A 23,909-nucleotide genomic window follows, 5' to 3' on the forward strand; every position below is an offset into this window, starting at 1 on the left:
GCACAGATATAGAATTGGAGCTACCGTACCCAATTTCTGTGCTTGGAAAAAAGACCTTGGAGCAATAGTTGAATACAAACTAAATATAAGACGGAGTGTGGTGTGGCTGCAGAAAAGGCTAATGAAATTTGCGGCTTAACAAATATATCATGGGAAGTAATATTTCTACTGTATTCTGCATGAAGGCTTCAACACAAGAATTCCATCAATCCAATTAGTTGAACAGGGGGTGGGATCTGATGGCCTAAATACCCATTTCCGATTCATTGATTCTACAATATATTACAACAGTGGGAAAAATTTAGATGGGAGAAATTTATAAAATATTTAATCATAAGTATATCCTGTTTGCTCAATGCCTCTTTAGTTGTTTGTTGTAAAAGAAAAATAAATGATGCTGCATGATTATTATTTACATGGTTAATCTTGGATTTTAATATTATCGTTTCTCTTCCCCTCCCCTTCTCTCCCTGAAAAAAAAAATCACAGCAAACTATGGGCCAAATCCAATTTGCAAAGGTTGCTTGTCTTGCTCAAAGGATAATGGATGCATCAGATGTCAACATAAGTTGTTCTTCTTTCTACGAAGAGAAGGAATGAGACAATATGGGGAATGCTTGAATTCCTGCCCGTTGGGGTACTACGGTCTCCGAGCTCCAGACATGAACAGATGTTCAAGTGAGTTTTCTCTACTTAATATTTTGAAGTCTATAATTCACTCCCTTATGACTTCATTTTGAAAATGATTGAGTGGAGTGCATAAAAATAAAACTTCCATAAAATTAGGAATCTTCAGTTATCTCATATGATACAGTGTATGAATTTATTGTATTTATTTATGTATCCCTTCTGGCAGAACCAATCCATTTATTGTTTTTTGTTTTGTTTTGCTCTGTTATTGCATATTTTTTCTTTCTTTCGTTTAGAAACTTTTGCTATTCTGTTTTAGATACTGTTTTGTGTGGATTTTGGTTCTGATTCTGTGTATGTATTCATTTTTGAAATGCCCCTGATCCTCCAGCAGGTGTGCTGCTCCACTCCTTACTTTTGCTCATTTCCCTGGGAAAGTGAGAAATGGGGAAAAGAGGTAAAATCAGAGAGGGGACAACTGAAATACCCAGGATGTGTATTAATACAACTAGTTATATCCTTTCTGTTTCAAGTAAATACCCAAGGCAACTTAACAGCATAAAATAATAAAATAAAAAAGGCAAAGGATATAAAATGCAGATAATAAAACTGTTAGCATTTAAAGCCAGTCTTGTAAAGATTGGGAGCCAAACATTAAGAGAATGATTTCCATTACGTTTGAGCAACATGGGAGAAAGTCCTTTTCTGTGTGCCTGATAAACAGATCTTTGAAAACGGGACTCTTACAAACACTTTACAAGAGTTTCTCCTGCAGTTCTTCCATATATAAACAGCATAATGAGAGAGACGGTCTCTCAGTCCACTGACATAAAAAATTTCTCTTTCTGAAATCTCTTGCTTTAACTTGGAAATCAAAACAAACACTCTTGTTGACTGACAATTGTATTTTCAATTCTGCACAGTTGTATGCATATGAATGTGACTTAAACTTTGTTAACCTTGTTCACTAGGCTAACTTGCAGTCTTGTGCAGTCTTAAAAGTAAATCTCACCATCTCCCAGAGGGTTTAGTCCTTAATTAATAGTTTTAGAATCAATTACTAGGCTTAGCAGTTATTTTTTTTAAAAAAAATACAAGACTTCCACCTGAAATTCCATCTACTACAGTTGTTCTGTAAAATGATGTGAAAACCAACATCTGATAATTGACAATTGGAAATGCTTAAATCTGTGTTATTTTAGAATACAAAGTATTTAACTCTTCTATTCTGTCTCATTAAACAATCATAAAAGTCCTTTTCTGCTAACATATTATAGGCAAATATTTTAGTCATCTTGAGCATAATGCTTCTCAGAAAAGGAAATTGTTATGATTCAATGTTCAGTGACCAGATGATAATTCCACTTTATTTTTATTAGTCACTCCTTCCCTCTCATCTTGAGTATAATCTTCAGTTCTGGGCCCCTCACTATAAAAAGGACTCAGACAAACTGGAAGAGATTCAGAGAAGAGCAACAGGGATGAGCAGAGGACTAGAAACTAGCCCTGTGAAGAGGGACTGAAGGAAACAGAAATGTTTTACCTTGAGAAAATCAACAGCAGTCTTCTAGTACTTGAAAATAAGCCATACAGAAGGAAGTCAACAACAGAGGATCGAAAAATGGATTTCAGTTATAGGAAGACAGAATTGATTAAAAGTTAGGAATTTTTTCCTAGCAGTAAAACTAGTTTAACAGTGGAACCAGGGTTATCGTAGCCCCTTTACCTGGATGTATTAAGTGGGAAAGATGCGTCTCTCAGGATGCTTTACTTGGATTCCTGCAAAGAACAGGGGATAGGGCTTGGTGGCCTAGATGGATCCTTCCAATTCTGTTCAAAGACTAAATAATTGTTTTGATGGTTTGAGACAAATCTAAACTCTCAAGGTTTCTGCCCTTTCCCCACACTCACAACCAAAGTAACTGTGACAGAAGAGGTTAAAAGTTTTGATTTGTTAACTGTAGGGTGCCATTTGAAAGCTTCTACCCACAATAAAAGAATAATTCTAACCCACTTGAAACCTAACAAGCTGTTCTTCTTTTATTACGGGCAATGGCAATAAATCAGTTTCAAAGCACAGTTTTTGAAACTTCATCAAGCATTAGTAAGGTTAAGTGTAGTTTAGGGCACAACTGAAACAATGAGTCTGAAGGCCATCTGACTTATTCTTACAATGTTGACCATTGATTCAGCGTTGCATCCAAGGGCAGACACTATGTCTTGGAATGTGCTCTTCAGCAAATGTAAAAAAAAAAAAAAAAAAGATGTCTTTGTGTAGAGTTGAACTTGTGGTGAATTCAGGGACACCATTCAGTTTTCTTGGCAACCGTACCAAAGTGATGTGCATTGCCTGCTCTTGGAATGGTTTTCAATTTCTCAAGGTAGCCTACAGACCAGAGATTTCCTGATAGTCTCTCAGCTACCCTTGACTCTCTTTAGCTTCTGAGCCAAGTCAGGTGTTAGGTGAGTGCACTGGAACACAACCTGTCCTGAATCTGTGAGCCTAGTTTGACTTTTGTGTTCGGAAGCTGATTGAAAACAAGGGACTGAACTGTTTGTGCTTAGGTTGTCTCTCCAGCACATTCTAATATTTCTGTCTTTTAAATTGTATATTAATTATCTTAACCACTATTATAACAATAGATCCCTTTAATTTACAGTAATTTAATATTAAGCAACAAAGCACTCTGTATTGTTAATGTTGAATAAATGCATTAAAAGCTTTCATTGTGTCCGTGTGAGTTTTCCTGTTTCCTGGCAGATTAATATTGTCAATAAAATGTTTGTTAAATTCTATGAATTCTAACTGATAGAATGTTATTTAATCCTCCTTTTCCTTTTCAAATATTCCATATTTTATTTAGCTTTACCCCATTCTGAACTATCACAGTTCTCAATAGAGGATTATCTTGTATTGCTTGTTAAGAACAAATAATATCTCTATAAATAAAGTTTAGCATATACTTTAAGAACTTAAGAAGAGCTTGACTGTATCTATCCAGTGTCCATTCTAGTCCAGTGGCCAACCAGTTTGATAAAAGGAAGGGAAATACCTCTTCATATCATGCATAGTTGCACAGTGGAATTTGCTGTCAACAGATGTGTGGTGGTCCCCAATGTATACAATTAAAAGAGAACTGTACAAATTTATGGAAGATTGGGCTATCAGTGGCTACTAGACTTTCATTTACTACCTCAGAAATCATGAGTGCCATGTCCTAAAAGCCAGCCATAAATGAGCAATGATGGGAGAGGTCTTTTGCTCTTCTGTCCTTGTTTGCTAACTTCCTGAAGACAACCATCTGTATTTATAGTTACATGGACTGAAAACACCCCACAGGATATACACTGTAAAAGAGAAATATACCCTCCTCCAAGAGGGAGGTGGAAGTCATGCAGATCTCAAAAAAAGGAGTAGAAAAATATGGTTGGAGGTGGGAGAAGCCCAAAATAAAATTAATGCTGATATTGGGTGGAAGAAGAAAGGAACCTTATGGTACTGTTGGAATTTAGGTACATCTGGGAATGTAGGGCTGCAGGATAAGCAGACCAAAAAAAAAAAAAAAGTTGAACACCCTTGTCCTGAATGAGGGTGGGGCAGAATCCCATTCCAAGAGTTTCCTATCCTGAAAGACCCAGGTTAGTCATAGGCATCTGAAGCTTGCAAAAATCAAACTCTGAGTAAGCAATAGGAGTAGGAAGATTCCTCTAAGGTGGGTAAGTCAACTCCATTTTAGTTTTGGTTTTTCTCTTCCTCCTCTGATATAGATCTGGACTGGAGATCAAGGAATTATACAGCAAGCTATTGACTAGTATAGTGAGATGCACAAATATTGATTTGTGTGTGTGTGTGTGTGTGTGTGTGTCTTAGGAACTGCTGACTGCATTTTCCCTTCCAAAAGTTCAGTTCAGTTCACAAGTTCAGTTCTTTTTTTTTTCTTTCATTTCTTCTTTTGATTTCTTGATGGTCTTAGTATTTTACCTTAGTATAACCTCGATATACACAAGGAAGAGTTGCATTCCTAATGGATCAGGGACATGCACTCTGAGTGTTTGGCACATTCTTTCTCACTTGATTAGCAATTGAAGAAAAGGCAGTAAGTTTACCACTTGCCTCCTCCCAGGTAAATTGGGGCAGAGAAGAATTTATTTGGAGTAACATGCTTAGTGGCAGCACCAGTTAATTGTGCTATTATAGAAGCTATAGATGGATGCAGTAGGGTTTTGAGTGGAGGGCTTAGAGACCCCTCATAGGAGCCAAAGGCTCAGTCCATCACATCCTGTGCATGCATGCTCTGTTATACCCTACCTTTGAAAATACAAAATTTAACTGTATTAGAATCTTTATCCATTCTTAGATAAAAGTCACAGATTCCTTGGGAGTTCACAAATGGAAATGGAGAAGAACTAAAAAGTGTTATGCAAAGAAATCCATAGATAATTTTAGTATACTAGGTTATACTAATTTAGTATACAAGGCTGGCCTAGTCCCTAAATTGGATAGTCTAGTGGCAGGTGGAGTGAACCCTCAGGAAGTAATTTCCATGCTTTGATTAAACTAGATCGTGCACTCTTTTATTCTTTGCAGGATTTTAAGAACAAACCTCTGAATGTAATATCAGCATAACTCCCATTGATTTCAGTATGGCTTAACTTCATGTAATGTATTTAGATCTGATGGTTAGTTAGCTTATTTTAGGTTTAGCCTTTTCCTGGGTTCTTGGCCTCCCAACTTCAGTTCACTATTAGGGAAAGTGAAGGTTTAAATGTTAAAGGTCAGTTCATAGGGTTTTTGTTTTTTGTTTTGGTAAGTATCTTAAACCAAGTAATGAGGAACAACTTTTCTAAAGATCTGGGAAGTCCGTATCAATCAAGGTAAGCAGTAAAGGGACCTAAAGGCAGCCTCTTCTGTTCAAGTTGAGAACTGAAAATTCTCTTCATTGATTTCCAGGAATACATGTGAATCCATGAATGACAGATTGCTTTCATGTCTTCTTGATTATATGAGCCCCATCACCATCCCTCCTCTTATACAGGTAGATGTAGGTTGTAGATATGTCTTCCTTGTTGCATCTAAATATTAAATCAGCTACCTATGCTTGTAACTCTCTTACCTTTTCTTGTGGGTTATAGGGTTGTTGGCTAAACTTCTGTTGGTAGGTATATTTCCCTTCCTTCCTTTTTGCTTTTCTTCCCCTCTGGGACATTAAAGCTGATGAATGGCATTGGAGTACACTTGGGCCTCCAACTATAAAAGGAAGATTCCTTCAGCCCTTGAATGTGAGTGCGTATGTGGAGAGGAGTTTGCTATCATGTTGAAGAACCAGAGAAGTAATACTTATAGGTGAGAGAAGATGTTAAGACAAAGTGCACTGTGGAGCAGCAGCCTCAGAAAAGTGGGTGTGAATTCCAACTAGCCGACAGCTGAAAATGTACTTTAATACAATGATCAAAGTATCTGTGCACAAGGCATTGTTAGCATTTTCTGTTCCTGGATGTTTTCTCATTTGCACTAGAAATTGGCTAAAACCTGACAGTGATTTTAAAATATTAGGCCAAAACAACACTGTAAATGATATAAGAGCAGCAGAGAATCAGCAAGGTTCTCTGATTTTCAGCAGTAATGAGGACAACGATAATTATGTACCTATGTCCTTATCTCAGCAGATCAGAGTAGCTAGTGAGAATTAAAACAAAGTTTTAAAAAATCAACACCCCAAAGCTGTAAAATAAATACAACTAGAAAAGTAAAAAAAAAAAAGGTTAACAAAGTTTACGCTTGTCTACTCAGAAGACTTTATCCAGCTGAGACTTCCATCAATGGAGTCATTTCCACTATGATAACAAGGCCTAAGTGTGCATGTACACATGTAATGGCTCCCAACTGTAATCATCAGGATCCTGGTGGTTTTGCTGGATAATAAAAACAAACTTTTAAAATAAAATATCCACAGGACACTCCCTCCCTCCCTCTCTCTCTCTCTCCCTCCCTCCCTCTCTCAATAAACAAAATGATAAACCTATAAACTCATAAAGTCAATTAAATGAATCAGATCTAGGTATCTTACCACTCAGTTCTGAAATAGCTCAGTTTCTGGAAGGCAAAAGGAGTGAGGGTCAACCTAAATTTTAAATTTAAAAAATGTCGTTTAAATAATAATAGAAAAAAAAGATACGTATACATGAATGAACCAGACCAACAATTCAATTGTGAATGACTTTTGAGGGAGAGGAATGATAAATCTTAACTATCTACCTGTTCTTTGCAGTCATTAACTTAGAAATGCCTTCTCTGAAACTCAAGAGATTAGAAAATGCATTCGGTCCAACAAATATTTGCAAATTTGAAACTGAAATAATTTGCTAATAGTACAATTTTTATCATTCAGTTAAAGTGTATTTAATTCAAATTCACAGAAAATGTGCATAGGATTTCAGCCAAAAAACCCCAGTGACCTTATGGCATTTCTCTAACTATATATATTTAAAGACCTAGTTGTAACCATCAATAGTTGAAGGTTTCTTTTTGCTGGATTATGTCAGTAAAATATCCATGAAATCTCTCTGACTTTAATCTCTCTGGATTCAATTTAGATTTAATATAGGACTTTAGGACAATTTTATATTTGTGAAAATGCAAGGTGATACCTACATGCCAAAGGAAGCTTAGGGAATATGTAATATATTGCAGTTTCATTTCCCCTCTACTAATTGCAGAATGTTCCATTTTTAAAAAACCCTTCTTCATAAAGTTGTTCCAGATCTTTGTGTCTTTGTTGCCAACATTCTTGGCTGTATTTTTTTCCCCCTTTTCCTTACATTATGCTTTTGTTTGCTTTTAATCAGTTTCTTTGCTCCTTCAAGCTTCTGTTGTGGCTTGGAACTTATCAAGGAGAAAAGAAAAATCAACAAAGCTTATCCCAATTTTGTTTTCCTTAAAAATCTAAATCCATCTTGTGTTTCTTCTGTTGATATGCCTTTACAGCATAGAGCATAGAGCCATATTTGTGATATTTGTATTTATGAGAATTTGCCTGTAATTAAGGGATTTTCCTTCAGTTTTGATTCAGATATTTGATATATGTGGCTCAATGATGTGGAGTGGAAAAGTTTCCACTGCTTAATTTTTCCATTTTTTGTAAGTCTATTAGTAATAATGAAAAAAATGCAAATCCAGTGTTAGGTAAATTTGGCATTTTTAGAGTTTATCCTTTTTCAGTTTTTACTCTGGCAAGTATATGAATGGAATCATTAATTTCTAAGTGAGATAAGGGAATAAACATGTCAAACATTTAAATTTTGAAATTGTTCACCATAAATGATTAGGGGTTTTGTTTATTTGTTTAGTGCTTATAGATGTCTAAATGTTTATCAATATATTTATTTATAGAACATAGCTTGAGGGGATTGAATGTTTTCCAATGTTAACTCCAAATTTTCCAGTGCAGGTTAGGCAGTGTAAAGTACCCTAATTTACATAGAAAAACATCCGATTCGAGATGTTCTGGAAAGCCCACATGTGAATCTGAATATAGTAACATTGTATGGTGGAAGTGGGCTTCTTATTCTCTATCTTGAATTTACTTCTGCAATTATTGGACTCCTTTAGAAAAGAAAGCTACAGGATAATGCTACGGTTTGAATGACCCATAAAATATTATTATAATTTTAATGTAATAAAATAACATTGCCAAGAGTGGAATATCAGAGCAGTTTACCTCTATGAACTTTTATGAAGCGGCCCCTTATTTGTGAATATGAATACATATGGCTTGCCCTAGTCAACACTCTGCGTACTATATAGAAGTTGTTCAGAGATCTGTCTATGTCAAAAACTTTTACAGTCCTACTTTTTTTTTAAAAAAAAGATCGTCCAACTATGATATGGCAGATTCTAGATTATGTAAGGTTTATGCTCATCCCTAAATTCCTGTGTGTGTCTTTATGAAGCTTGATGGTTTCCTTCTAAGCATATTAGCCTGGTTAGAGATAGCCTGAAGCATGAGGAGCAATGTCTGTCTGTCTGTCTATATAAATATGATGTTAATTGCATAAATGCAACTACATGGTATTTATAGGGGAACCAGGGAGGAAACGCCAAGACAGACACACATTCCACATCCATAGATTGATATGATAGGTTAAGAATCCAGATCACTTTCAAATCAAGCTCAACTCCTGGAGACTTACAGTAAATGGGCACATCCATTTAGTTTTACATGATATTGAAGTACTTTGCCATTGCTTTCTGGCATAGCTTTTGACTTCTCAGTCTAGACTATAGCCTGGACTTCCCAGATGGCCCCCATCCAAGTATTAACCAGAGCCAACCCTGTTTAACTTTCTAGTTCAGGTTAACAAGATGCTGCCTAGGACTCAACAACTGCTACTTAGCTTAGGTTTTCCTTTTTTTTTTTTATTTCCTTCCAACTGGAATGATTAACTGACAGTTCATGCCAGAAGCTAAAAAATTAAATACCTCTTCCTAACCTCAATGCCAAAGCTGCTTACATATACCCCTGCAGGTGCTATTAGATAATAATGGTATTAGGTCACTCACTCTTTCTCACATGAACCTACTTCACAAGGCTTTTGTTATATGAAAGAAAATTGGAGGTGGCAGTGCTATACACACCATCTTTAGCTGTTCCATGAAAAAGTAAGATATAAATAATAAGATCAATTGCTTCCAGTGAGGAATGGTGAACTGACGCTCCTCAAACAGTGGGAGACATTATGGCTGAAAGACAGCTGGATGTTGGATCTGGACTGCTGAAAATTCTCTCCAGAATAAGGAGGGATATTGAGATTACCCATATGTACTCTGGACAGCTGGTTTTTGTTTTTGTTTTTGTGAGTAGACGGTAGGAACTGACTTTTTGTGGTCTCTTGCAAGCAGCCAAGAGTTGCGGGATTCCATTGAGCTGAGAGCCATTAACATAGCCTTTTACAGACTCAGTTCAACCAAACCTCATATTTTTAATCACTTTGGAGTTTATTTTTTTCCTGCCTGTTAAAGATTGAAAACCTTCAGAACCACAAATCTGGTTTTATTCACTGGGTGAGTTCTCCTTCAATCCATTCAGAAAGAAAATTACGAGTTTAAAGTTTGTAAGAATTTTCTTTTTGGAATATATAGCAAAACTGTGATTACGGATAATTACTGTTGGCTTTAGAAAGTTTTAAATGGATTAAGGGCTCAGATGGACTTGATTTAAGACTTTGAAATTAACTGAAAGGATCCTTTCTCATGGGAAAATTCCTTTGTTTATATTTGGAAATTGATAAGATGACTTTGAGGGTTGGACACTAGAGGGTTACTAGAGGGTTACTACCACTAGAAGGTTCAGTTTTTTAGCTATATAGTGGAATCAGAAGATGTTATTGAAGAGGAACAAGCTTCACTGAATAAAACTGAAGCTGACTTACAGGTGGATTTAAAAATCATAGCCTACAAGAACGAGATGGAAATAATGGAATTATAAATGTAACTGGATGAAGATTTAAAAAATAAAGAAGATATACAAATAATAAACCAGAAGAGTGATGTGGATAATTTTCTCATACTGGATTTACAAAAGGGATTTGCTGGAGTTGCCACACTGAAATTACAAAAGGGGCTTGACAAAGATGACAAGAACTGTGAGAGAAGAGACAGAGTATGAGAAAGCAGATGTTAGAACTTTCTTTGAGGAATTTAAAGATCATTGGGAGAAAGAAAAAAGATTACAAAATTGGTTTATTTGATCAAGGTTAAAATAATGAGTTGCTATCTCTGGTGATGTTTAATGTTTTTTCCTAAGTGGGACTGGATGATGATGGTTATTTCTGGTAATTTTTAATTTTTTTTTTCACTGGGTCTGGAATTTGACTATTTGAAGGAAGAAATAGGAGGATCTGTTTAAATAGAAATGGAGATATAAATATAAAAGGTTTTAACTGGATGTAATAGATAACGTTTGTAATACTTACGTTGTTATTTCTGATAACCCTTACTGAACTTTCGCTGATTAATATGGAGAGATGAGGCTTCAGAGGTGGGCTTATAGAGAATGGGGTAAGGTATGGAATGAAGAGGTGTTTGGTTGTATTTTAAGAGATAGTGATAAGTTGTTAATGTTAACTATACTTCCTGGGGATGAAAGGGGAGGCTTATTTATTCTTTCCCTTATTTTTTCTTATTTCTTTTTCTCCACTTTTAAAAATTGTAATTTTTAAATGTATTTCTATATTACATAGTTGTATTAGTTTTATTTGTATAATAAAATTATTGAAAAAAAAAGAATAAATAAGATCATGGCAGTTGCACAGGGCATATCATGTCTAGTTTGAATGTAAATTTCTTTTGTGTAAATTCTGCAAAAATTAGGATCTCTGATCATGTACACTTGAACACACATTCTTTAAAAGTGTAGAGATCAGGACCTAAATCAATCAATGTCTCCCAAATATAGATGTGCTTACATTCATTCCTTGAATGTACATGCAAAGTACAAGATTAGAAACTGATAAATATTTTATTTGATATATGTAGTATCATAATGTCAAAGTTTTTGGATTATTTTGAATGAAATTCCTTAAATACTGAAACAGGTCTTGTGAAAGTTAGCCATTTATGTATTTATATAGATATGTTTTGTAGTCCTCTATCTGTCTACATGGAAATAAGTCCCACTAAACTCAACAAGATTGGACTTTTAGTAGAACTATATAGGATTGTACCAATAAACCATGGTCAATGCAATAGTCTCCTATCAATAAATCATGTTTTTCCCCAAACCAAATAATTACTTGTATGTCTTCCAATGTGTCCCATCAAAATGGAATCTTTTTCTGTTTAAGTCTATCAGTCAAAAAGAAGTACTTTCTTCTGTTATGCAATAGTCTAATTGGAATTTTCTTAAGCACAATTACATCTGTATTATCAATCTTCAGTCTTGTATTAAAACATTGCTGCAAAACTTGCTCTCTTGTCCTGTTTCCTCCTTTTTTAATCCAGAAAGAATGTTGACTCACCAAGTGGATTTCTCTTATCCTGCCACTCAGAAAGTCTCTTTAGCTGTAAATTGATTACATACAAATGTGATTGAGAAAATGAGGCTCTTGAGAACCTTGTGTCCGTATAGGCTGCATCACGGCTGTGAGCTTGATTGAACTCCTTTGACCCCCAGCTGGTCAACTCATGAGTCGACCACAAAAACCTCAGTTCCTGTAGTCTCCTCATGAGGAGTGGCTGTCTGGGGTGCATGTGGGTGATCTCACAATCTCTCCTTGTCCATAGAGTCTGCAGAGAGAATTCACTGTCTGGCTGCTGATCTCTGCCGCAGTGCTATCCCCACTCCTTCAGGGACATCTACTCCCCATAGATCCTTACCCAGAAATTAGATTTTTGTTAAAGGCCAAAATCTTTTATCATTTCCAGTTCTTTCTCTTTTTCCCTTTTAGAATTTATTGTTTTTCAACCACTCACTTTAAAACCATCTTTCCCTCCAATGTTGGTAATGATGCCTAAAATATGACCTCTCTGCCTCTTTCTCAACTTTAAGGCTTAATTATTGACTAATTGACTAATTATACAACTTGACTTAACAATAAATATTAAAATGTCTTTTTAATTAAAAACAAGGTTAACAGAAACAATACCTTTATTTTCTAATAATTGGTTCCAAAATGAAATTAAAGATAAAATAATTTTATATTAAGAGACCAAGGGCTAGATTACAAAATTTTTACAATGGACACTACAGAACAACACTTTCAGATTTACAGTTAGCAATATGCTTCACTTTAAAAGTAAATTCAAAGTGGGATATAGCAACACAGAGCAATAAAACGCTTTCAGATTATAAAAGTTAAAACCACAAAACAGCTTAGGAAAAGGAACAACCTAAATTCACCTATATTTAAGAACTAGTTGCCTGATGCATATTGTGACAACTGCATGCAGGAAAAGGTTAACCCTTCCTCTCAACCCCTTTGTTTATAAATTTCTACACTCTACACATACCCTGCATATGGATGGTTTAAAAAAAAATCTATTGATGTTAATAGATTTTAAAAAACATGGATCCATGAGGGGTGTGCATGACATGTTTATAAAAGACCATTTATGAGAAAGAAATCAAATATTTGCTCCACACATGTGATCCCAAATGTGTGAACCATCTGTGCATTTATTCTAGGGTAAAGTAAATCTGGAAGAGCTGCCACACATATTTAAAAATGATGTAAGCACATATGAGTTGGGCAAACTCCAGTGTTATTCAAGACATTTGGGCAAATTGGGAATTCTGATTGAAGTGTTCAGTCCACCAGTCTTCTCCAATCTGATGTTCTAGATGTGTTAAACTGGGCAACTTTAAGATGTGTGGACTTCAACTCCCAGAATTTGCCAGCCAGCAACTTCCAGAATTCTCTAGTGTGCTGGCTAGGGGATTCTGGGAGTTGAAGTCCACACATCTTAAAGTTACCAAGTTTGAAAAACACTGTTCTAGATGTTTGAGGACTCTTAAGTCCCAGAATTCCCTTTTGCCTTGCTGGCTAGAGATCCTGAGAATTCTACTCTTAGAATTTGAGGGACTACAACTAAGTATCCATGTCTTGCTCCCTTCTGTATTATATTGCTTCCTAAGTACCAAAGTCAAATAAATGTGTTTTTCTTCACAGGATGCAGAATAGAGAACTGTGATTCTTGTTTTAGTCGAGACTTTTGCACCAAGTGCAAACCTGGTTTTTATCTCTACCGAGGCCGTTGCTTTGGAGAATGCCCTGACGGTTTTGCCCGTTTAGAGGAGACTATGGAATGTGTGGGTGAGTGCTTAGATGTTGTTTCCTGTCTATTATCTTTCCTTTCCTTGTTTTGTCTAACCCGGCATCCTACCTTATATTGCAATACCTTTTGAATCTATTATATTTTCTGTATCTGATGAGATTATAGAGTCTGTTTATACGTAACCTGCTTCTATTTACAGATAGTCCTTGTTTAGTGACTGCAATTGGTTCTGGTGAAATGGTCATTAAGTAACACAGTGACTACTAAGCAAACCATATGGCTGAGAGAGAGAAGCACTGCAAAGATCACTCGTTGCTGCTGTTTCATTCAGATAAAGTTCTCTTGTACGGTGTTCTGTGCTGGACCTTTCTTTTTTCCTTTTTTCCTCTTAAGCTGCTTTTCTCCAGAGTACATTGTGTCCCTAAAAAGTGCTAACTGCAGGTTAACAAGTTCAGCTCTGTGATCTTGATTAGTTGATTAGAACCGTGCTGCCTGAAGCTGACCAGACCTTAGTCAGTTTCACACTGAAGGCTTTTGTTGATGTAAACTGGGGCATTGATCCCAAAGTTACTTTTTCATCACCATGGTAATTGTAAATGGTTGCTATCCAAGGCAGTCACTAAATGAGGATTACCTGTACCTGCAAAATGCCAGCGTGTTGTTTTGACCCCAGCTGATATGACCCATTCTTTATAAATCTATTCCACTATATAGCGTGAGAGTGAAGCAGTCTAAAAACAGCCTTCTCTATTGCCAACAAGGCATCTCCACATATGCGCTAGTTCCTGGCTTCCTCTGTAAATGTATTTACATATAATCCCATTCTAGAGGAGTCTTATACCACGTTGTGTGTTTCCTACACAGACCAGGTCATCAGCCATTGATAGGATGCTAGATCATCTTCAGGCAATGGTGGGAAGGATGTCAGAGTAACAAATCCTCTTTCTTTTGCATTCTTTGAATTATTGACAAATACGTTGGCGTGTGTGTGTTTAAGTAAAATTATTATCTTGTTAATAGCCCAAAATCTAACTGGAAGTTGACCTAGGTTTACAAGTTCACACATTACATCACTGCATTAAAATGTTGGCTATTGCTTGGTGTATAAGCAAAATGGAAATGGCTGATGTGCTATAATAAAGTTAAAGCAATGTAATTCATCTGACTGTTAATAAATCTAGAATAATGGGTCCCAGGGAAATATCTGTTTCTGAAACCTGATGGCGTTTCTCCCAATAAATCATAAGGATGCTCTGAAGCACTCCTGTGTTTAGCTACTTTGCAACTGAAGAAATCTTTTGTTCTTTCAAATCAGTTTTGACTCCTGGCAACTGTTTTCTGCAGTTTTCTTGCCAGCATTTTTCAGAAGGGCTTTGCCATTGCCGCCTTCTTGAGACTGCGAAAGGTGACTGGCCAAGGTCACCCAGCTGGATTTGTCACTAAGGTGAAATGACGACTCATCATCTCCTCGTTTCTAGCCTGGAGTCTTTCACCACTACACCAAATTGGCTCACAATTTAAGATAGGTTGCTATAAAAGTGTTTCTCAACCTCAGGAATTTTAAGATGTGTGGACTTCAACTCCCAGAATTCCACAACCAAATTCTGCTATAAAATAATCTTCCTTATTGTTATTAAGACATTATTGTTTGGGGTAAGAATAAACTATATTAAATCTTTATCCGCAGGTCGTCAAGAGATGGCTATAAAAATATTTCATACGTGTTAACACATTCCATATGAATGTTCATTATACTAATTAAATTCTGTCTAGATTTTGTTGGTGATATTGGTTATTAAGTGCCTGTTTTGACTGCAAGTTTTTTTAGAAAATTGGAAAATTATATCTTTATATAATTTAGTACCTTTAGTACCTAACGTTAGCTAGCAAGCCAGGGTGAAATGTAATATTTGCCAAAAGGATATGAACATCTTTAGTATCCAACTTTATTTTTCATTTTCTAAGATTTAAAGTACAAGAATTGTGGAAGATAAATTAGCTTTGCATCACACTATATCCTTCTGCATGTAAGATTCCCTTAAGTTGCATCTAAATTTTCCTGTGATTTCAAGTAAAGGCTTGAAATCAGTTAAACAAAGGATTTCTAGAACTTTCTGCTGTATTTTGAATAGGTGCTTTAAAATATTTCCATAAAGTTTGATGGATAACCAGATGAATTATTTCAGTTAATCTGAATAATTTCAATTATATTTTGGCTATACTGCATGTTTTTTTTAAATAAATAAATGGAAGATTTAGAAGATAGTTGTGTTAGGGCAATGTATTTTAGACCTATCCAGATATTACTAAATATTATATAGGCTTCCAGATTCTCTTGGACTCTTCATCAGGCTAGGGAGTAAACCTAATAAAAAGTTTGCATGTTTTCGTTTTCCTCCTAGGGGCCATATATTCTGAAAGGTGCAAACATTAGAAGACAACAGGCACTAACTAGTGTGTGTTTGGTTTCCTCAGAAGGTTGTGAAGTGGGCCCATGGAGTGAGTGGGCAATTTGCAGCACAAAGAACAAGACCTGCGGATTTAAGTGGGGTTTGGAAACAAGAACGAGGCAAATTGTAAAAAAGCCGGCAAAAGACACGATACCATGTCCAACCATTGCGGAGTCCAGAAGATGCAAAATGGCCTTGAGGCACTGTCCAGGAGGTAACTGCGCTAAATGTCTAAACAAACATCATGAGCACTTATTTCTGACCAAAGCTGGCCTTGTTTAACTATGAGGTACTGAGTATTTTCCTTTGTTTTTGAAAATCAAGTACAGAGGCCCTTTTCTCTTAAAATACATATGCTGAAGTACAGACTGTATCTGAGGGGGTAGAGCAAATGACTGACATTTTGAAACAGCCTACACAGAACTTTGTTCTGCAGTAACGTAAGGCAGGGTTTTGTTAATAAACTGCAAGGAGTTCAAGGAAGAGACAGCCCAATTCTATGCCTGTGTGGTCAGAAGTACCATGAATTCGATGGCACTTGCTTCCATGTACTTGCGTACAGCAACTTTCCCCAAGATGGTGCCCACCAGATGGATTAGATTATAATTCCTAATAGCTTTGTTGGTTTGGAACTGGGGGATCTGTAGGCCAACACATCCGGAGAAATAGGAAAACGTACGGACTGTATTGCAGATCTAATTGGAAAGCTTTTTAATGCAACGGGATATAATAATCAAATAACATACTTGTGCTTTGTAGCCCATTTGTGGTTAGGAGTAGATTGTTCCTATATTTTGCTGCCTTCTATAATGAATTATGATTTAACTCTATGTTGGTTTTTTTAACTTTATCAAATTAACCACCTCCTTCACTCTCTGCTCATTCTTGTTAATTACAGAGGAAATGCTAAGGGAGAGAAAATGGGGTGACTCTAAGAAGGGAAAGTATCTGTTAAAGATGAGTTTTGTTTTGTTTTTTTACTTCCTAACATTTTCAATTCTATAAACTCATAGCAACATGCAGCATAAGTATTAGCTTATGTAACCAAAGGCACTAATAAAGTGGGATGGATTAAACCAAAACCAGGAAATAAAGATATTTTTAGTGGGACGGGGTCAAGCGTGTGTGCTTTCTGACATATGCTTTCTATTTCTGTTTGTTTTGTTTACATTTCATTGGTACACTTTATGTGGTCTGCTTTAACACACTAGGACCCAATTTTTGAGCTCCACACAGGAGGAGTGAGTTTACTTTGATGCTGTAAACTGAGCAATCAGACATTCTTGACTGTGGATTCACATAGTTTATAGTACCTCTTTTGTTTTTATGCATGGTATTATAGTTGCAAGTGCTTTTTTTTTTTCATCTTATTATTCTCTGGAGCATCTTGAAAAATCTGATTTTCTGATTAGCTCGCAGTAAAGACCTCTGCCTTCTTTCCTATTCTTAACCTGGTTTGTCTTTCCTTTGACATTCAAACTGCTTGATAGCTGGGTACAGTCCAATCAGGGAGGAAGGAAATGAGGGTGATATGTGGGACCAACTGTCAAAAACAGGTTGATGGAAATAAAAATAGAAGTGAACAGGCCCTAGAGAAAAAGTGGGGAAGAGAGACAGTTGTCTGGATTTGACTGCTTAGTGGCTTCCACTACATGAGGTTCAGATCTCTTAACTGAGATTCACACATGTCATTTTGAAATATTTGGGGCTTTCTGGAATGATCCTAGTAGTGACACTTTGTCTGATATCTTTTTTTGTGCCAATAAAACTAGACACAAATGGCTCTCTCAGTCTGGGTTTCTCTCAGTTTTAGTTGCAGTTTTGCTTCATATGCTTATTTTTATATCATTTTTTAAAAAAGAAAACCCAGTTTGTATGAAAATTCATACTGATTTTGGGGCCTATTTCTCCTTGTGCTTGGATTTTTATATGGAATTTTGCCTAATGACACTTTTTGGCAGTGGTTTTCTAAAGTAATACTCATTAGCCTTGTTAACTAGTCACCTTAGAATGAATTACTTGGATCAGTAATGAACACAGAGTGCCTACTGGCTAGAATATCTATTGAGGCTGATAAGACAAGGATATGCTGATTAACAGTAAAGTGATCTTACCATAAATGTTGAAATATTTCCCTTGTCTTACATATAATTTGAATTTTCAGTGCTGATAGAATGTAACATTCTCTTTCTCCTCTCTTATTGAATGTGTACTATTTTTCAACATAATTTTTCATAATTTTACTTAACGACTTATGACAGATCTTTTCTCTTCTCTTGGTGGAAGAAATGTTCATGAACATCCCATAACAACATCAAATCACAGTAGAAAAAGTAGTATGCGGCCCATTTTCTACCCAGAACAATATTCCTGATCAATGCCAGAAGACACCTGAATGAGTTGACTCTGGATTACATAAAGAGCTTTTCCCAACTTGGTTGCTTCTGGATGTGTTCAGATTTTAACTTCTAGAGGACATAAGTTGGAGAACACTGCCATAGTCTCCACACTGCCAGTGTTCTCCAAAAAAATGTTATTTTTTCAACTGCTTTTTCAATTAGACGAATTTTAAATATGTCCAGCCTTACATATTTTGGAATGGTACCTAAAAAAATAGACGAAAATATTGTAATTGTAATTAATAAAATTAAATACTACTTGGGGGACAAGTCGTATTTCAAATTGTTACTACAGTCATCAAATACCTCAGGGAACTATTAAAAGTGGTTGATAAAATGAAAAGTGGGTATTACCTAAATGCATTTCAAATTGCTCCAAACTTTTCCACACTGATGATTTTTGGATATCATCCAGAATTGGATTTTTTTGGGAAGGAAAACAGTTTAATGAGATTAATAGTTTAACTTTGTTAATATTTCAGCTTTTACTGTTTTGAAAAATTTCAGCTTCTTTGGTTTAGAGCTAGCGCAAAATTCTGTTTGCTTTTCCAATAGATGATTCTTTATGACTTGGATTGGAGTTCTCTATTTTGCAAGTGTGAAGTATCAAATTGAACATGTTAATAAAACAGCTGAAGAATAATCATCTGTTTTTGGGTAGCCTCTGTAGCAGTGGCCAGTGTATGTAATGCTTCTGCCATCCAAGGATTTTAAACTCTGAATTTTAAGAAGACCCTGAATAGCAATTAGTCTGTTGATTAGAGAAGGTGGTGAGATGGTGAGAGGTGACAAGGAGAAAGCTGAATTGCTTAATTTCCATTTTGCATCTTGCTTTTCACATTTAAAAATATGGCCCAACCTGGCAAAAGTGACACCATGGAGGGTAGAACAGAAGTGCTGGTCAAAATAGGTAAAGAATTGATGAGAGAACATCTGGATGCTTAGGGTACTAAAGAAACTGGTAGATACAATCTAAAAACCACTGACTTTAGTCTTTGAGAACCTCTGGAATACAAGGGAAGTACCAGAACATTAGAGAAAAGCTAATATTGTTTCCATCTTCAAAAAAGGAAAAAAATCTGGGCCCAAGAAATTACAGACTGGTCAGTTTAACGTTGGTACCTGAGAAAATCCTAGAAAAGGTAATTCAGCAGGGAGGTTGCAAGCACTTTGAAAGGAACAAGGTGATTGCTAGAACCCAGCATGGTTTTGTTATAAACAGGTCATTACATCTTTGTGTGTGTGTGTGTGTGTGTGTGTGTGTGTGTGTATAGATAGATAGATAGATAGATAGATAGATAGATAGATAGATAGATAGAAGATCAAAGGAGTTTACTTAGATTTCAAGAACACCTTCTTGAAATCTCCTTGAAAAAGTTGACTATAGTCTTCTCCTTGATAAAGTGGAACAAATTGGGAATGGATGGTCCCACTATTAGATGGATTCACAGCTGATGGAACAACTGTATCCAGCACTTGTTCTTAATAGTTCTGTGTCCACGTGGAGGAAGATATCCTCAGATTGTGTCCTGGATCTAGTGCTCTTCAACATTTTCACAAATGACTTGGATGAGGGGATAGAATAGATGTTCATCAAATTTGCAGATGACACAAAGCTGGGTGGAGGGTGCTAGCACTTAAGAAGACTGGCTCAAGGTTCAAAAAGATTTTGATGGACTTGAATATTGGGCCTTATCCAACAAAATGCAGTTCAGTTGGAGAAATGTAGGCTTCTGTGTTTGGATAGGAAAAATCAGATGCACAGAGACAACGTAGGTGGTACCTGTGATGGAGGTTCAAAGACAGAAGCATTTCCTCAGCCCACAGCCTGAGCCTGGGAAAGCGAAGAGGATGAGACTGGGACCATCCTAAGGAATTCGTAGTGTTTAGTTGCAGACTTTGGGAGTTTAGAGTTAGTCTGGCAAGTTTCTGTCTAGGAGGTGCGAGCTAATAAAGTAACTGAGCTGTTCCAGTACTGTCTCGTGGAGTTACTTGGGCTGAACCTGACAGTACCTGCCATATGAATTAGGCAAAAGACTATTATTTGTTTGTTTGAATTTATTGGCTGCCCAACTCCAGTGGACCTAGTCTTCCCCATATAGTTTGGCCAAAAGAAGCAATCATTTCGTTTATACCCTTAATCTCATACATATTATAAACTTCTCAGGCTTGTACAGATGTAGTTATTTAAAATGTAGATCTGAAATTAGGAATGATTGCATCTGACATTTAGGGTTCCTTTCTGTTTTTCATTTTTGCTCTTAATTGGGTTCAATTTCCACATAAAACCGAAAGATCATTGTTTTAGAAATAACAGTGTGCATGAAAATGTATGCATTTTTTACCACAATTTTGTGTAAAATACACATTGTTACAAGCATTTCCCCAAATGTAAACTTCCTTGCATGTTATTTTCACTACATACTGTATCTGTATATATCTTACACATCTTTATACATTGTTTAAATTGCTTCATGAAACTGGAAGTAATGCAAATTCTAAGCATAACTGTTTGATTTCGCACATTACGTCAAAGCATGAAATTTGAAAGTTTGCATTAAAATGTGAACTAGATGAAATTCTCCCCATCCCCAGAATGAAACCAAGTTATCAGAGTTATCTATGCCGATGAGGGCGTGGGGCTCCATCTTGTTAGGATGGTTTCAATTTATCTGCTCAAGCTGGAAATCAAATCAAATCTCAGTTCTGGTATGCAAATGGTACTGTATAACTGTATCCTAATATAACATTTTCCTGTCAGCAGAGTCAGGTTTCTCTTAGGTTTTGCTTGAGCGTACTCTTACTCAAAAGAAAAAAAATAGTGAATAGTTTGATCTTATCTGCTCTAACAAGAAAATGACAATGGGGGGAATGTGAACTTAAGGCCTCATAATCCTTCACTATCTCTCCATGCTTGCAATCTTCTGTTAACTGGACTATCTGATTTAAGACTATGCAACCACAGATCAAGTATCAACTGCTGCAGGAGTAAGTTCTCAATTATTTATCTACGTTAATTAATAATTTCATGGCATATCATATAGAAGGAGAAAGGCTCTAAGGTATTTTAATAATATGCATGACATTTTCAAGCAAGTACTTGTAATTATTTCATCTTTTTCTGTTTACAAGCTGAAAGAATTTGGTTTAGGCCTCTTGAATTTCAGTAATTTATCTAGAAGATGGAGTATATATTTTTTCTAACTAGGTATTTGCCTGTGAGGAACCACTTGTTTATGAAAAGTTCCACTGAATATTCTTTCCTTTGGAATAGTTGGGTTGAAAGACAGTATGTAAAATATCACAACCAAATAAATAAGTCCTTTCAGTTATGGCTAAACATGGATGAATCTATTTTGGCTTTGTTCAGTTTCTCATTTCACCATTTTGAAGTGTGCTTTAGTCTGTCTCCTCAGCTCAGCTCATCAATGCGGAGGGGAAAAGGCTGAAAAAAAATTCCATATGTGTAATTATGTGATTTTCGTCCTCTTAATAGTTGTATTTTGTTATACATGTTTCCTCATGTACATACTTTGTCCAAGTAATGTTTGTTCAATATACTGCATTTTTGTGCTTGCTTTTCTTTGGTGAACACATTTCCTTAATATGTTCATTTTGGTTCACCAATATTTGAACAGGGACAATTTCAACACATGGATTCCCAAATAGCCTCAGGACATATGAATTGGAAAGTTTTGTATAGAGCATCTAATTGAATGCATTTCTCCTCCACTCCTAATTATGAGGAGATGAGAAATGTGTAAGATTCTTGTATGTTTGCATATAACTTGTTTCAGATAGTCAGGAACTGCTGTCCTGTCCCAATACCCTTGCTGTTCCTCATTATTTCCCCCACAAAACCCTAATTTCTCAGGTTTGACTTTGTTAAGTCACCTCTGCCCAGAAACCAGACAATGAACCAATGAGCAGAAATGTAGGTGAGAATTAGCAGCCAAACCAGGAGGCAAGTTTAAGATATAAGCCAGAATTCAAAAGCAGAGAAAAATCAAGACTTTGAGGGTACACCAAAAATCCTTATTGCTTGAGCAAAGGTCAAATTAAATAATGTGGTGAAAAAAAATCTCACTCTAGGAAAACCAACAGTCATAATATGTGAAACTAGACTATTGCTATTTCTTTCTGAATAACAGCATCACATCTGAGAGGAGAGTTGCAAAATTGGAGGTGGATATTGTTAAAAACTAGGGGGGAGTTGCAAATAATTTCATAGGTTAAGGAGTTATATGGGTAGGCAAAGAACAACTTGAATCATAAGGAAGTGATTTGCCCTGGTAACAAAAGAGGATAAATTACGTTGCATTATCAATTGTGCTTTGCTGTTACCCATTTTTTGGGGGGAAATGTTTCTTCCATCAGGAAGCCAAGCTTCTTCCATTTATTCAGTTATTAGAAAACATAGCTGGCATGTGATCTTTTGTGAATTACACTGAAGCAGGTCGATGCAAAAAGTTGATGATAATGCCATCCAGTCAACAATTAAAAAAAACAGACTTCATTATGAACTTTTTCTGAGAATATATATTTATTTAAAAACATAAACTCTTACCACAGTGGAGACCAGAAATGAAGTCCCACTCCTCCTGCATCTCCATTCCTAAATCAGCTCCAGATGGCTGGGAGACCTATAGCAGATTTAAAGCATATGCAAAAGCTGGAGGGGGGAACAAGGGGGAACCCCACTGACTGGGTGGAAGTCTGTAGCATTGGCTGTAGCCTTAGGTTTCATCCTGCATGTGCCCTGATTTTCCATTGTGTGTTTGTATGTCTTTTATTCTTGCTCTCATTGTCTTTTTATTAACGTTATATCAACCAACCCAAGAAACTTGTTATTATGTAGGATAAACTTATAAATAAAAAAGAAATGAATGAGAGTCTCCAACAAATATTTCTTCCAAATGTCAGCATCTTTTTTACCCAAGAAGGAGCCATTTTCATAGAATCAAATAATTAGAAGGGGCTTATTTAAGCTTCTAGGCAGTACAGAAATCCAGATTAAAAGCTTCCTCACGGATGGTCGTTCAGCCCCTGTTTTAACATATCTATTGAAGGGTACAGGTAGTCCTCACTTAACAACCACTCATTGAGTGAGCATTTGAACCTACGACAGCGCTGAATGAGTGGTATTTATTACCGGTCCTCATATTTGTGGTGGTTGCAGCATCCCCATGGTCATGCAATTGCGATCTGGGCACTTGGTAACCAGCTCATAATTGCGACATTGCAATATCCCCATGGTTGTGTGATTGGCATTTGCAACCTTTCCCGATGGCTTCCGACAAGCAAAGTCAATGGGGAAGCCAGCAGGGGGATGCAAATTGTGAACACATGATATCACACTTAAGAACCCATGGCGATTCGCTTAACGATGGCAATTGGAATTTCCAGAACTGCCATTGCGGGGCTGTGTGGTCATGTGACATCATGCTTTATGACCGCACCACTTAGCGATGGAAATTCCGGTCCCACTTACCGGAAGTGGGAATTCTGGTCCCACTCACCATTAAGCAAGGACTACCTGTAGTTCACTACCTCCCTTTCTTATGGGTTTCATTATGCCTTCCCTTAAGATTTTCTTCAACAGCCCCTTCTTATAATTTAAGAATATTATTCCTTGCCCTGCCCTTCAGGTTGATAGTA

At 36.3% G+C, this 23,909-nt stretch overlaps 1 protein-coding gene across 1 annotated transcript in view; it reads left to right on the forward strand.

The window, feature by feature from the left end:
- The first annotated feature begins 498 nt into the window (after positions 1-498).
- RSPO2 (R-spondin 2) overlaps positions 499-23,909 on the forward strand; it is a 55,986-nt gene continuing 32,575 nt past the window's right edge. Inside the window, exons 1-3 of the mRNA XM_088148693.1 lie at positions 499-678; positions 13,297-13,440; positions 15,878-16,066. Coding sequence (XP_088004819.1) covers positions 597-678; positions 13,297-13,440; positions 15,878-16,066 — 415 coding nt within the window. The 5' untranslated portion in view covers positions 499-596. The remainder of the gene's footprint in view (positions 679-13,296; positions 13,441-15,877; positions 16,067-23,909) is intronic.

This window comes from Python bivittatus, unplaced genomic scaffold, assembly GCF_059951505.1.
Source record: "Python bivittatus isolate LINGU-HERP-01145 unplaced genomic scaffold, Pbiv_v1 ctg000590_np1212, whole genome shotgun sequence".
Lineage (NCBI taxonomy): Eukaryota > Metazoa > Chordata > Lepidosauria > Squamata > Pythonidae > Python > Python bivittatus.